The sequence below is a fragment of the Mus caroli genome, chromosome 18 (assembly GCF_900094665.2).
Source record: "Mus caroli chromosome 18, CAROLI_EIJ_v1.1, whole genome shotgun sequence".
Taxonomy (NCBI): domain Eukaryota; kingdom Metazoa; phylum Chordata; class Mammalia; order Rodentia; family Muridae; genus Mus; species Mus caroli.
The window spans coordinates 57,495,720-57,510,451 of record NC_034587.1 but is presented as its reverse complement, the minus strand read 5'-3'; the positions used below and the strand labels follow the sequence as shown (position 1 = coordinate 57,510,451).

Below are 14,732 nucleotides of genomic sequence, written 5' to 3'. Positions count from 1 at the left end.
TAGCTGTTACACATGTAGCTTTAGCTCCATCAAACCAGAGTTGGGTGTCTTAGTCATTGTTCTATTGCTAGGAAGAGACACCATGACCAAGGTAACTCTTTATTTATTTATTTATTTATTTATTTATTTATTTTTCTTTTTGAGTCAGGGCTTCTCTGTATAGCTCTGGACTATCTTGGAACTCTCTCTCTGTAGACTAGGCTGGCCTCAAACTCAGAGATCATCTGCCTCTGTCTCCTGAGTGTTGGGATTAAAGGTGTGTGCCACCGTCAGCTAAAGGCAGCTCTTATAAAGGAAGGCACTTAATGGGGGCTTGGCTTACAGTTTCAGAGCTTAGTCCATCATCACTATGGTAGGGAGCAGGGCAGCACACATGGCGGCACACATGGCCCTGGAGAAGCCGGTGAGAGCTTTGTATCCTGATCCATGGGTAGCAGGAAGAGAGAGGGAGAAAGGGAGAGGGAAGGTGGAGGGGAAGGGAGAGGGAAAAGACAGACAGACAGACAGACAGACAGACAGACAGACAGACGGTGAGGCAGACAGGCAGACAGCAGACAGATAGACACGTAGACACTGGGCCTGGAATGGGCTTTTGAAACTTCAAAGTCCACCCCTCAGTGACACATACGTGTGCCTCCAATCCGGCCACACCTTCTCCAGCAAGGACACCACCGACTCTTAATCCTTTCATACAGTCCCACAGCCTGGTAACTAAACATTCAGATATATTATTAATCTTCAGATTTGTCAGAGAAAAAAAGTTCTACTTTTTTGGGCCAAATTTAAAGCAAGCTTTATTCAATGTTAAGTACTGACCAAGACTGAAATGGCCCCAAGACCCCTTTTGGTTTGAATAGGAATTGCACTATTTGGAGGTGTGGCCTTGCTGGAGGAAATGTCACTGTGGAGGTGGGCTTTGAGGTTTCATGTGGTCAGGCTGCACTCAGTGTGACACAGTCTTTCCTGGCTGCCTTTGAATCAAGATATACAACTGTCAGCTCAATCTCCAGCACCGTGCCTGCCTGTGCACTGCCTGCCTGTGCACTGCCTGCCTGTGCACTGTCTGCCTTGCACTGCCTGCCTGTGCACCGCCTGCCTGTGCACTGCCTGCCTGTGCACTGCCATGTTTCCCGCCATGGTGGTCATGAACTAGACCTCTGAAACTGTAAGCCAGCCCCAACTAAATGTTGCCCTTTGTAAGAGTTGTCCCTTCATAGCAAGGAAACCCTAAGACACACATGCTACAGGAATTTATAGACAAACCTATAGGCTACCGTACTTTTTTTTGTTTTGTTTTGTTTTGTTTTTTTGTTTTTCGAGACAGGGTTTCTCTGTGTAGCCCTGGCTGTCCTGGAACTCACTTTGTAGACCAGGCTGGCCTCGAACTCAGAAATCCACCTGCCTCTGCCTCTGCCTCTGCCTCCCCAGTGCTGGGATTAAAGGCGTGTGCCACCACGCCCGGCTGAGATCCAAGTTCTTAACTTGGGTTTTGGTAGGGACTGGTCACGACCATCCAGACTTTGTGGATCTTGGGAGAGCCTGCTGACCACTGTCATAGCTTCCCACAATAGGTCCTAAACTCCTCCTGCTGTGGTGCACACACCACGTCACAGTGTGCAGCTGGGGAAACAGGCTCGGCAGAAGGGATTACCCAGATGTCTTCCTGCTTTGCTGTTCTTCTGTTTCACCTTCTAGATGGTTGGAGGGGAGTGTGCCCTCTTATCCCCAAGTCTAACACCTGAGGAGGGAGGGCTGGGTGCTGATGTGGCTAACACATCGGCGTGTGTACTGTTTCTCAAAACCATAGGGGATGCTTGTCAGCCTGGAGTGGGAAGACAGGAGGGGATGGCATTTCCATATTCCCTGAAAGGAAGGCAGAGCAGAGACGTTCAAGGCATAGATTGATCTCTACAGGGAACACATGACAAGACGTGCTGCTTCGACCTGTATTCTTTCCCTGTTCTTTAGCATGAGGCCTCTGACTAGAGAGTGTGTGTGCATTCCCTGTTTTTCAGTAGGGCTCCTACTGGGGTGGGGGAGGACAAGGCTCCTCTGGCTGTGGACCTGGCTGAAGAATGGTGTGGAATGCTGTGTGGTGGGTGGGGGTGGGGGTGGGGGTGGGGCTCTGAGGAGTTTATGAGTGTACTTCGTAAGTGTCCTGGGAGGGCCATTCTAGCTCTGTGTCTACTCAGCTGTGTGATCTTTAAGTCAGTCACCTGTCCTTTCTATATTTAAGACAGTCACCTGTACTTTCTTTCTTTCTTTCTTTTTTTTTTTTTGGTTTTTCGAGCCGGTTTCTCTGTGTAGCCCTGGCTGTCCTGGAACTCACTTTGTAGACCAGGCTGGCCTCGAACTCAGAAATCCACCTGCCTCTGCCTCCCGAGTGCTGGGATTAAAGGCATGCGCCACCACGCCCAGCAGTACTTTCTTTCTATAAAGTACACACCTAGTGACCCCCACCTAGTGTGGTGGGCACAGCAGGGGTACTCACCATAGCTCTGATCAGTTCCCTCTGGGTTAGTGGCTGTCAGTGGGGGTGGGGGGCTTGAGAGGGTGTTATAAAGAAACACTCTTTTTCTTTAAGCTCAGATTTCTTTCTGTGATCAGAACCCAGGGAAAATAATTGGGCTGGATTTAATGGTTTTAGGCATACTGGAGTGAGCAGAGAGAGCCCTATTTTGGGGAAGGTGCCTCTGGAGCATAGCTTGTCCTGCCTTGGCTTGTTATCCACGGAGCCCATCCCCCACCCGCTGTTTGTTTGCTTGGTAAACCTTTCTTCAGAGCTGGTACAGAGATAAATTTTCAACTCAGGCCCTGCTGGGCATAAGACATTAGCCACCCACAGTCTTGGGCCTGCCTTTGCCTGCCAGGAGGAGACCCAGAACAAATTCCCAGCTAAGGAGCAGGGTGAACAGTGCGGTTTGGTGTGCTGGCTGATGGAGGGAGGGAATGTGGGACTCCTTCTACAGAGGGTCCCTGCATGTGAAACACAGTGGACAGTGCAGGAGTGGAGATGTAGCGTTTCAGGCACTGGGAAGCAGCAGTTGTCTGTGTGAATTGGGCCAGGGCTAGGTGCTGAGAGTCTCCTGAGCCTCAGTTCCTCATGTAGACTGTCAGGGAAATAGAGGTCACCGGTATGAGGGTAATCTCACCCTGTGGTTGTCCAGGAAAGGGAAGTAGCTGTAGTTAGTACAGCTGGCTGAGACTCCTGCCTCAGACTGAAGAGGAAGGTAAGGATTCCTTGCCGTGAGCACCTGCTGGAGACATGGAAGCTCTCGGCCGTGGGAGGCTTGTACAGTAGAGGAGTCCCCTCATCCATGTACCCCTGAAAGCCACCACAGCCCGTCTGAGGCCCAGCAGGACTTGGCTTTGAAGGAGGTGGGGTGGGCAAGGCTTTAGTGGATAAGAAAAGGGGTCAGGGTAGGTGGGAGCAGGGCTTTCCTGGTTGGTACAGTTCTAAGAGTCCCTTCCATTTCCTCACCCAGGCCCTCAGAGCCCTGTATACTCAACTGCGGGTGGACTATGCCCTTGTGGCCCTGTCAGTCCAAGCTAAACCACTTTGGCTAAAGGTGGCTGTGGAGTGGTGGGGTGACCGATAGGCATGTCACAGCTTGGCCACAGGCCAGTCAGAGCTGCGGGGATCATGGGGGATGGGAGTGCCACAAATTCTACCAGGAAGGGATTGCTCCTAGTCTTGGCCTCCTGGGAGAACTTAGAAAGGAACAACTCTCTCACAGCTGGGAAGTAAATGTGGAAGGGTGGGGCAGACCAGGCCGGGTGGCTGTGGGGTGTGGCTCCGCTGTAGGGTGTGTCTGGGTGGTGGGTGGTAGTGTGACTGGATGGTGGTGTGTAAAGGCTGGGAGGAACTGGGCCAGCTGTGGGGCATGGCTCTAGGTGCTTGTGAGACTAGTGTCTGGACCTGCAAATGTCACCACTCTGTCTTCCCGAGTCCTTGGCCAAGTGCTATCATGAAGACCCTTTGGAACAGCCTGCAGGGTTTTCTCTGATCTCAGAGTCTGTGCTCATGGAAGCCCACAGTGATGTCTTTTAGCATGGCTCTGTGTGAGTGAGTATGCCTGGGCATCCGCTGGAACTAGGGTGTGTGTACTGGAAGGCGAGTGCCCAGCATTGTCAGGACTGGCTCAGATTGGAAATAAAATCTGTGCTGGGCTGTGAGGACCTTCCCTCACTCACCCCATGCAGCATTACACTGGAGACCTGAGATTCCTGAAGCTCCCAGAAATCTTCCCTGAAGCTCTGGGTCACCACTGCCTCCTCAGTGCCCTGTGCTGTGCCTGGCACCTCATGGTATGTGACAGACAGACCAAGGGAACTGGCAGGTCATCGGCGTGCTTGCAGCTCCTAGGGTGATGATGTCACAGTGACACTTCCTCCTGAAGCTTCTCGGCCTGCCTTTCCTTTCTGCCTTCATCCTCTTATCTTCTAGACTGCAGATCCCGTTTTGTTTTGTTTTGTTTTGTTTTGTTTTGTTTTGTTTTGTTTTGTTTTGTTTTGTTTTGTTTTGTTTTGTTATGGGACAAGGTATTACTCTGTGGCCATGGGTGCCTTGAAAATTCTTGTAGACCAGTCTGGCCTGGAATTTACAGAGATTCGCATGCCTCTGTCTCCTTAAGATTAAAGGTGTATGCCACTGTGTCTGGCTTCATTTTTTTTAAGCTAATTTGGAGTTATTGTCTTTAATTAATTTATTTTTTGATGTTTTTATTGTTAATTTTTAAATTTATGTGAAAAGTGTTTTTCCTGCACAAATGTCTATGCACCTTGTGTGTGCCTGGTGTCTGTGGAGTCCATATATATGTTTGTACATGCACACACACACCACCTGCACACATACATATATACCTGCTTGCGCGCATGCACGTGTATACACTCACACACACACACACACACACACACACACACACACACACACACGCACGTGCCTTAAAGATCTAGAGCCTCAAACTGTCAGAAGTCCTCCTGCCTCAGCCTCTTGTGTGCTGAGATTATAGGTATAAGACACTACACCCACACATCATGTAATAGAAAAGACTGTGGCACAATTACTTTTTAAAATTTTTTGATTTATTTTTTTCAGTAGAGGAAGGGAAACCGAGGTTCAGAGAAGTTGAGAGACGTGCCTAAAGGTCACAGGCTGGTAAATAACGAAGCCAAGATCCCAGCCTGGCAGACTGCCTTCAGCCTGAGCCCTAACTGTGGCTAGCAGCCACTTTGCTTCTGTTTCTGATGGTATTGGGAAGATGATCACGGAGTGCTTTTCCGGACCTGCTGGCACATGGTGACACACTTCACCCTCAAATCTACAGCTCACCCCGTCTGTTCTGGGGGCTCTCAGCCTCAATCTTGGAGGCCCTCTTTCATCTGAGCCAAGTTCCTTGCCCCCTCTCCTGCTGCCATCTTCCGAACAGCTTGCTCTATAAGAAGTCTTTAGTTTCCTCTGGGTTCCAAGTAGGGTTGTAGAGAAACTTTGAGCTAGGGATGTAGGGAGGAGAGTGACTTTCAACTCTGGAGCAGTGGCCACATTTCCCGAAAGTGCTGGGTTGCCATGGTGTCTCCATGACAACCAGAGCATCTCATTCATTATCTCCAGCACTTTGGCAGGGAAAGCTAAGGCTAGGATTGGGAGAGTGCAGTGGAAGTCAGGCTGAGGGCTGGAGGGCTTTGTGGCTGTGGTCCCTCCCAAGCTGCACAGCTAAGGGTCCCCTGTGACTCCGGAGAACTCCTTTTCATGGGGTCTGGGTTCAAATATCAGCTGTGCAATGGTCTAGTTTTGTGATTTTTGGGCAAATGACAGTGTCTAGGCCTCATTTTTCTCATCTGTAAATGAGGATATCGACACATTAGTGTAAGGATTATATGAGATAAGGTATAAAAGGTGGCAAACACAGTGTGAGCTCATAGTAAACGCTTCACATGTGGTGACAGTACCAGTCATCATGATGATGATAATTAGAATTGTAACTTGTTGTGATTGTTATTAGAGGAATGAAAGACTAACTCAAAGTCAGGAAGAATCAAAATGGAGTGGTTTTCCCGGGACTGTAACGGACCTTCGCCTAGAACTAGTCTTCCTATGTGAAGACATCAGAATCTGAGAGAGCGTGGGTGCTTCCACGGTGACTGAGACCTCGGTCCTTACCTTTGTGTGACAGGGCAGAAGCAAAGTTTATTCTCTAGGGCTCTTTGAAGCCAGTCAGGTGGGCAGGGTCTCAGTGGGTGGCAGGTGTGGGGATGCACACCCAGTCGTTCCTGGAACATGCTGTGTGTGTGTTGTGCGTGTATAGGCGTGCAGGCGTGTTGGGCACACGGGTGAGCAAGTGCACATGTTGGCTGTGGAGCAGGGGCTGATGTCAGATGTCTTTCCTGGTTACTGTCTTCCTTGCACACTGAGGCAAGGTCTCGCTCTTGAGCCCAGAACTCTCTAGTTTGGCCTGTCAAGCCAGACACCCTGCTGGGGATCCCATCCTGGCCTCCTGAGCACTGGGATTACAGGAGGTCTGCCGTGCCCACCTGGCGTTTGTGTTGGTGCTCAGGATCTAAACTCTAGCCCTCCCTCTTACGTTTGTGACAGAGCTTTGCCCCCTGAGCCATCTCCCTAGTTCTGGGTGTGCCCTTTTGAAAGAGAACTTAGAAAGGTTCAGACCATTAGGAGACATCTCCTAAATGAAAGAAAAATGTTGTGTAAACTAGAGAACACACATCTTCCTTCTGGTTGCAGGACCGTAGTTCCCATCTTCTGGCAAGGGGTGGAAGGCACTAAGGTCTAGGCTTGGGGTAGGAATGGAGTGGTTGGGAATGACTTCAGAGAGGCTGTGACAGGAACTGGGATGTGACGGATGACTGAGTGTCTCAGGAGGTTGGGGGATGGGGACATCATGAGCTGTCTGACTAATATGGTGACTGGCTGGACAAGGCTCTGGTTTGCAGGGAAGAGCCCAGCTGGCCTCAGCTGGCCGGAAGCCTTGGTGATTCTGGAAGGAGTGGATGCTCCCCGGTTCTTTGCCCCATAGGTCCTGGTGCTCTGTCATGGAGAAGGTGAGAAGGGCTTTCAGTAGCTACTGGTGGATCATGGAGCGTGTGCAGAGGTCCCTTACCAGAAAGCTGGGCAGTCTGCTTTGTTTACAAGGGAGCAGGTTATTTTCTCCTCTCTCTGGTCTGGACTTTGCCAAGGCTTTGTCCCTCTCCTGCTGGGGAATCCCAGCCACAACCTCCGAACATAGGAATTTTTGGAGGAGGAGGAGGGAGAAAGAGGGAGAGGAGGAAGAGGAGGAAGAAGATGAGAAGATAGCTTCATGAACTGCACTGAGCTGGGCAAGGCCCCCTGGTGTATGGAGCAGGTGCCCTACTTCTGGGCTTACTTTTGCTCTCTGAAATCAGGGCTTGCCCCGGCTAGGTTCCAGGCCTGCCGGAGAGATGAGCTCTGCAGTGCTGAGTGAACTAAGCTGTTGTCCATGTTGTGAGGATCACTGTGAGCATGTTAAGGAGGCAACGGGGTCGAATGCTAACAGCAGAGGACGGCTCGGCGCGGTGTGCCATGCTGCCTCTCAGCCCGCTTTGTGTTCATAAGCCTGAGAGATAGGATGTAATCTCTTTGGCTTCTAGGTAGGAAACTGAGGCATCGAGTAGTTAAGTAAATTGTCCCAGGATTGCACAGCTCCTGGGTGATGGGGCTTGATGTGATCTGGAGCCCGCAGGTTTCTGAAGGTTTCTTAATGTAGGACTCTGGGTTCATGCTTGGACTTGGGACATGTGCTCTGAGTTCTCTGGTATTGTTGCATTTACAGTGTACGTACATGTATATTAATTTTATTTTGTATTTGAGTGTGTGGGAGTGCTAATGGGGTCTAGAAGAGCGTGTTGGATCCCCAGGCCTGGAGTTACAGGATACTGTGAGCTCCCTCCCATGGGTGGGTGGAGGGAATGAATTCAGGACCTTGGGAAGAGCTGTTCACTGCTGAACTGGCTCTCCTTTTCCCAAAGAACTTTTTTTTTTTTTTTTTTGCTTTCATGGGAAAACTGATAGAGTAGTGTTCCTTGCTGCACACACAGTGTCCCCCATTATCAGTGACACCCCCCCCCCACCGCAGCAGTGCAGTGTTACAGCTCATAAGTCTGTGCCTAACCCCAGTTTCATTTACAGCAGGGCTCACTCCTGATGTTACACATTCCGTGGGTTGGGGCACGTGTGTAAGGATAGGATTTCAGCATTGCACAGAGCCATCTCACTGGGGAAGAACCAGCTACACTCTGTCCAGTCAGCCTCCCAACCCTCACTCAACCTCTGCCAGCCATGTACAGTTTTAAAATGTGCACTTTTTTTTTGTTTTTTATCTGAAAATGCTGTCAGATTCCCATCAGAGCCCTTGACCCTCAGATGCCCGGGGCCATGAACTGCATTATTAACAAGCAGGAGGGCTGCTAATGGGACAGACTGAGGCCAGTGATACACACTTGAGCTCACTACCTCCTCTTCTGTAGGGGCTAGATGGATGGTATGGGCAGGACCATTAGGGACCCCCCCTTCCATGTCCATGGGCCCCCACTTTGTGTTCCCGTGTTGACATGGTGTAGGATCAGGCCTGGCCACAGCTGTGGCTGTAGAAAGTCTTTATCATTGGTAAGTGAGATACTGGTCATGTGAGCCTTCCTGGCTCTGTTGGGTCACCTGCCCTTTCCTCCACTGGTCTCTGGCACTGCAGGGAGTCCTGGAAAGCATCACAGTTCCTTATCTCTAGCTTGCTGCCCATGCCCTTCCTTCTCCCATGCTTGGCTCCTCCTTCTTCAGGCCTGCTCAAGTACCACTGACCCCACGAAGCCTTCCTCTTTCCTCCCCGTTTCTATAGAGGCTGAAAGCTGCTCACTTCTAGACGCCATGTTTCTCTCCCACCAGCCATGCTTGCTTGCCCCCTAGCATCGCAGATGTCTGCTTTCTGGTAGGCTGCTTCTTTCCCTACTGAAGCCTCCTCTAACAGGCAGGAAGCTCAGAGAAGGGCAGTGTATGCACCGAGTCACAGTACATCATAGCACAGGTTGAACCAACTCCTTATTGCATGACGAAGCAACATGAAAATCACCAGAGATGCCAGTGTTAACATGGGTTTGTGTGATAGTTCCTAACCTGTATGTAAAAATATTTAACAGAAATAAGGATATTCATACAGATTGTTTCAATTGTATATGTGCCAAGGGGCTGGGGAGGTAGCCCAGTCAGCAAGGTGTACGCATCTGAGTTCCCTCCTAACGATTCACGAAGAAAAGTAGCGGGTGCTTGCAATCCCAGCACCGGGGATGTGGAAACAGGCAGGTCCCTCGGGTTCATTGGCCAGGCAGCCTAGACTACCTGGTGAGTTCCAGGCCAATAAGAGATCTTACATCAGGAAAAAGACATTGTCTGAAGTATGACACCTGAGATCTTCTAGCTTCTACATGCACGCACACATACATACACACACACATACACACGCACACACGCACTTGCATCTACATCCCACCCCCCAAGTCTGTTCCAGATGTTTGTGTCCTACATTCTCTGTTTGCCTAGGATCCTCTTGTCACATTAGGATTTCCTGTTTGTTTGTTTGTTTGTTTGTCTTGAGACAGAGCCTAGCTATATAGCCCTGGTGGACTTGAACTCACTACATGTAGTGATCATCCCACCATGTCCTCTTGATGCTAAGATTTCACAGGTGCCACCATGCCTGGCTTGCAATTATGGTTTTGAGAGTCTACCCCATCTTGGACACTTGCTATTATAAGCTACACTGAGATTTGGATTCGTGTAGAGAAATATATATATTTTTTTAAGTATGTGTTTCCTTTTTATTTAAAAAGAAATTCCATCCTGTGTTTGTTTAATGGTGTGTGTGTGTGTGTGATAGTGTGTGACACAGGCCTGTTTATGCCAGAGCATCCATGTGGCGGTCAGAGAACATCTTTCCACAGTTGGCCCTCGTCTGCCATCTTTCATTTTTTGTGGCAGGGACTCTCGGGTTGTTTCTGCTGCTTTGCTGCATCCTCGAGGAGAGCTGGCACAGAGACTTCATGGAGCTTCCCCTGCCTCCCACTGTGACGCAGGGGCGCTGAGGTTATGGCTCCTACTGACGCTGCCTTCTTATGTGCGCTGTAGGGACCCACTTCAGGTGTGCTTGTCAGGCGCTCCAGTGCACTGAGCCATCTCCCTGGTCCTTTGTAGGAGCTTTAAGTTTGTAAACAAAAATGATGGCTTTCTTTATGGAATTGTATGTGAGTTTTTAATTTTATTTAAAGATTTATGGTTCTATTATGGGTGTGGGTGTTTTACCTGTATGTATGCCTTTGTACCACATGCATACCTGGTGCCCACAGAGAGGCAGAAAGGGCATTGGAACCCCTGGAACTGACGTTACAGATGGTTGTGAGCTGCCGTGTGGGTGTTGGAAGTAGAGCACAGATCCTCTGGTGGTAGAGCAGCTGCGTTCTTAACTGCTGAGCCATCTTTGCAGCCGTTGAACCTTATTTTTCTATTTGTCTCTCCGTTTCCTTCCCCCATTCCCCACCCTGTCTTGCTCCTCCCATGGGGAAATCTTTACATGCTTCTTCAGTGATTACATCCAGGATGAATTCCTAGAAGTACAACTCTTGGCTGTCTGTCTGTCATGTGGTCCCATGCTGGGCCTAGGAGGAGCTTAGAGATCTTTACCCATAAGGCCAACCCCCAGAGTCCCGGTTCCCCATCTGGTGCCTCGGCCTAGTCTCTCTCTCTTCTGTGATTTCTGGCACGGGGAGCTTCTGGCTAGCTCTGCAGGGGTGCCCCATGTGAAGTCACTGTGGTTGTCATAGGGGCGGGGGAGGGGGAAGGAGGGTGGCGGCGTCCAGGCCTGCTGTGGGAACATGGGAATTGGAGCCTTTGCACAGTGTGTGTGGTCTTTGCTCACTCTTTCCAGAGAGAGATGGGTGTTCTGGCGTGGACAATCCTGGTGGGGCTCAGGCTGGGGAAAGAGCTAGAACCTAGCGTTCTACGGCTGTCTGAGTGGGTAAGGCCCGGTTTAGAGGAGGTCCTTGCCTGTCCCATCAGTCCTCAGGTACCCACTGACCTAGGTTGCCAAGTATGTATGTGGGGAGGAGAGATTTCATGGTTGCATCTGGGCAAACTGCCCATTCTTGAGTGTCCTTGTATGAGGCCCCTTAGACACATTGGCTCCATCAACTCTCAGCCACACCCCAGCATGGAAGGACCCTCACAGGAGAGTTCACTGGTGCTTCAGAGGTAGTGACTTCCTGTAGGCTTTTGTACACAGTTCTGCCTTGGATTCCTGCTCTGGCTGCTTCTGTTACGGAAGGGGGTTGCTGGGGTCATTTAGAAGAAAGGCTGGTTGGCAAAGGATGGAAAAGCAGGAGGTAGGAAGGTTAGTGGACAGGAGGCTGTGCTGTTTGGTCCTGATACAGAATTCTGCCTCTTCCTCCCCAGTCTTGGAATTGTGTAGTGTCATATTTTGATTCTGGATTTTTTTTTATTAAAAGATGCTGTATTTGTTTTTATTGTTTGTAAATTAGCCCACATGTGTGTATGTGTGTCATGTACACGCCTTGTGCCTGTGGAAGCCAGAAAAGCTCACTGAGTTCCTTGGAACTGGAGCTTTAGATAGTGCAGAGCCTCCTCCATGTGGTGGTGGGAACTGTACCCAGGTCCTCTGCAAGAACAGCCAGTGCTCTTAACCCGAGAGCCATCTCTCTAGCCCTACATTTTTCTTGGCCTAGTCTTGGCCTAATAATAATGAAAGCCAACAGCTACCCTGATGGACGCTTCGTTACGTACATTCTTCATGATTCCTAGGCATTGCTGGCCTTCGTTTTCCGACTCCTTATGCTATGGCTGTTCTTGTTGCTTGTCCCGTCTCCCACGTGGCGAGACTGAGGTTCAGAGAGATAAAGGGGGACCAGGTCGGGTGGCAGGTCTTAAGTGTGAGCCCACCTTGTCAAGACCTGTATATCTGTGGTCAGCGGACTCTGAAAGCCCACTCAGACTCTCTGCTTTTCTCCCCAGCATCCCAGCCTTTACCCCGCGGGCCCAACGTGAGGAGTGTGAGGAGCGAGCGGCATGCGGTGCCCCCTGCCTGGCCAGGTGTCTTTTGACCTGCTGTTGACTGCTCCCAGGGGGCCCTGACGCCCTGGGGCACTTTTGCTCTGCACAGGACCACGCTGGGGTTTGCCATGGTGACATAAAGGGGCGTAGAGGAAGGAAGGAACAAGACCAGCCTGTAGACTGTGCCCCTGGCTGGGCAAAAGGGCCAGGGGCCCGGAGCCTTCCCTCCACTGCCCTCAAACGCCTCACTTCCTAAGTCTCTGCATTTCTCAGTCAGTGGACAGCTTTTGGGACTCTTGTGTGAGGACTTTGGGGGACCAGGCCAGGCTGGGCCTTTGCTGATTGAGATCTTGGGATCCAGAATGCCTGCCCTGGCGTGCCTCCGGAGGCTGTGTCGGCACCTGTCCCCACAGGCTGTCCTGTTCCTGCTGTTCGTCTTCTGCCTGTTCAGCGTCTTTGTCTCTGCCTACTACCTATATGGTTGGAACCGGGGCCTCGAGCCCTCGGCAGATGCTTCTGAGTCCGACTGTGGGGACCCGCCACCTGTTGCCCCTAGCCGCCTCCTGCCAATCAAGCCCGTGCAGGCGGTCGCCCCTTCTCGAACAGACCCACTGGTGCTGGTATTTGTGGAGAGCCTTTATTCACAGCTGGGCCAGGAGGTGGTGGCAATCCTGGAATCCAGTCGCTTCAAGTATCGGACAGAGATTGCACCGGGCAAGGGGGACATGCCCACACTCACGGACAAGGGCCGTGGCCGCTTCGCCCTCATCATCTATGAGAACATCCTCAAGTATGTCAACCTGGACGCCTGGAACCGGGAGCTGCTGGACAAGTACTGTGTAGCCTACGGCGTGGGCATCATTGGATTCTTTAAGGTACTTGGGGAGCAGGCTCATGAGCAGTCCCCAGCCCTGCCCCTGCACTCGCTAGCTAAGCACAGATCAGTTCGCAGTGTCAAATGAGTGCGGTGGTAGCACTTAGCTCCCTTGTCAGGAAGGGTAAATGGTTGCCTGCCTCCTGCTGGTGAAGGCTTACTAAGTATCTGGAGGCCCTGTCCGTGACTATGGGGCTCAGTGTACAGTAGGCCCTTGCCTGAAGGAGACTTGGGTCTGGGTGCAAGGCAGGAAAGGCACACTCTGCCCTGGCGGTCATCTCAGAGGATGGTCAAGGGAAGGACAAGAGGGTCAGGTTACCGGTCTGAGGCAGTTTGGTTTTCTAGCTGTGGGCTTCCTCCTGGAGACAGTGGAGGATGGAGTTTGTGCAGAATGAACTAAATCAGAGCCGTTTTGCACAATGAGGAAGGAGAAAGAAAACCCACTGTGCAGGCGAGGCACTGGTGTGGGCTGTGAAGTTCCCTGAGCCGCCTGTGGCATGGGGTCATTGCTGAGCGCTCGCCATGGAGGGTCTGCCCTTGAGGAGGGTGTGGGAGTGATGGATATACGGTGATGCAAGATGAATGCAAGGCCAGCTAGAGACTGGACTTGGGGGCTCTGGGGGACATTTGTTTACTGGACACTTCCAGAGTCCTGGGCCCTGTGCTAGGTACCCGTACATAGAGGAATGAATGGAAACAGGCAAGCCACAGCTGAGGTTTTAACATAGTGGGGATGGAGTGGGTGTCTGGCTGCACAGAGGCTATGTGGGTGTGATCAATCTCTTAACGGAAGGGCACAGAGAAGGGTATGCAAGAGTGGGTGGGGGGACAATGCTGGACTCTGTGGGCAGCCAGGGACGTTGTCCCCCATGAAGTGGCCTGAAGGGGCTGGGAAGGGCACAAGGCTGAAGGCAGCTATTGCATGGTGTAAGTACAGAGCCAGGGGTAGGATCCAGGCAGAAGGTACCCATGTCCCAAGCCTCCCTGTGCATTGTTTCTTTGTTCAGTGCCGGGAGAGGCTGCTTTAGCCCAGGCTCCCCACAGCATGCTCTTTCATGCACTAATACAGCAGGAGGCTCTGCCACTGCAAAGGGAGAGTGAGTCAAAAAACCAAAGGCCCTTAGAAATCCTGCAGCGGGGCGGCCCAGTGTGATTTGTTCCTCAGCCAGCTTGATCTCTTTCACAGAGCACCCTCTGGGGAACACTGGCCTGGTTTACGGGCTTCACAGAAGCAGAAAGTTGGGCTGGCTCCATTGTCTCTGTGCTTTTTTTCTTTTCCCCTGCTCTCTATACCCTTCCCTGCCACGAACTTCATTAAGGTTGACTCAGAGCCCCAGGCCTGAGAACCATCAGAACGGCAGACAGTTATTGAGAGCTCATTCAGTGCCATGTGCTGCCCGCCTGCTTCACACAAATGAACTTACCTCACACTAATAAGCCAATCTCCGAGGCAAGCAGAAGGTATGCTGATTTAAGAGAGGGGTAAACTGAGGCAGAGACAAGTTAAGAAATGTATCCGAGCTCACAAGTATTATCCAGGATTCGAGTCCAGAAAGCCCCAAGCCACATAGGCCTGGTCTTTCTGAGGTTTGAGTCCAGGAGTGAATTTGATTACTCAGTGGAACTCTGTGCCAGAAGCTCTGGGCTGTGTTCTGGACTCCAGGCCTGGAGTGTGGACATTGAGCATGCTTAAAACAACAGAGCTCAGACCCTATGTATTGCCAACTCCGTGTTGAAGGTGAACATGGATGAGGCCCACTGAAAAGCAGGGACATG

At 51.1% G+C, this 14,732-nt stretch overlaps 1 protein-coding gene across 7 annotated transcripts in view; it reads left to right on the top strand.

Annotated features, from left to right (window-relative positions):
* Positions 1–14,732, top strand: part of Ndst1 (N-deacetylase and N-sulfotransferase 1) — a 63,307-nt gene that overhangs the window by 21,737 nt on the left and 26,838 nt on the right. For 5 of the 7 annotated variants that reach the window (XM_021150970.1, XM_021150973.1, XM_029471719.1 and 2 more), the window contains exon 2: positions 12,044–12,957. In XM_021150970.1, coding sequence (XP_021006629.1) covers positions 12,445–12,957 — 513 coding nt within the window. In that variant the 5' untranslated portion in view covers positions 12,044–12,444. Of the gene's footprint in view, positions 1–2,660; positions 3,231–3,850; positions 4,309–12,043; positions 12,958–14,732 lie in introns of those variants that run through there. The other 2 variants (XM_021150974.2, XM_029471718.1) reach the window with 2 other exon arrangements.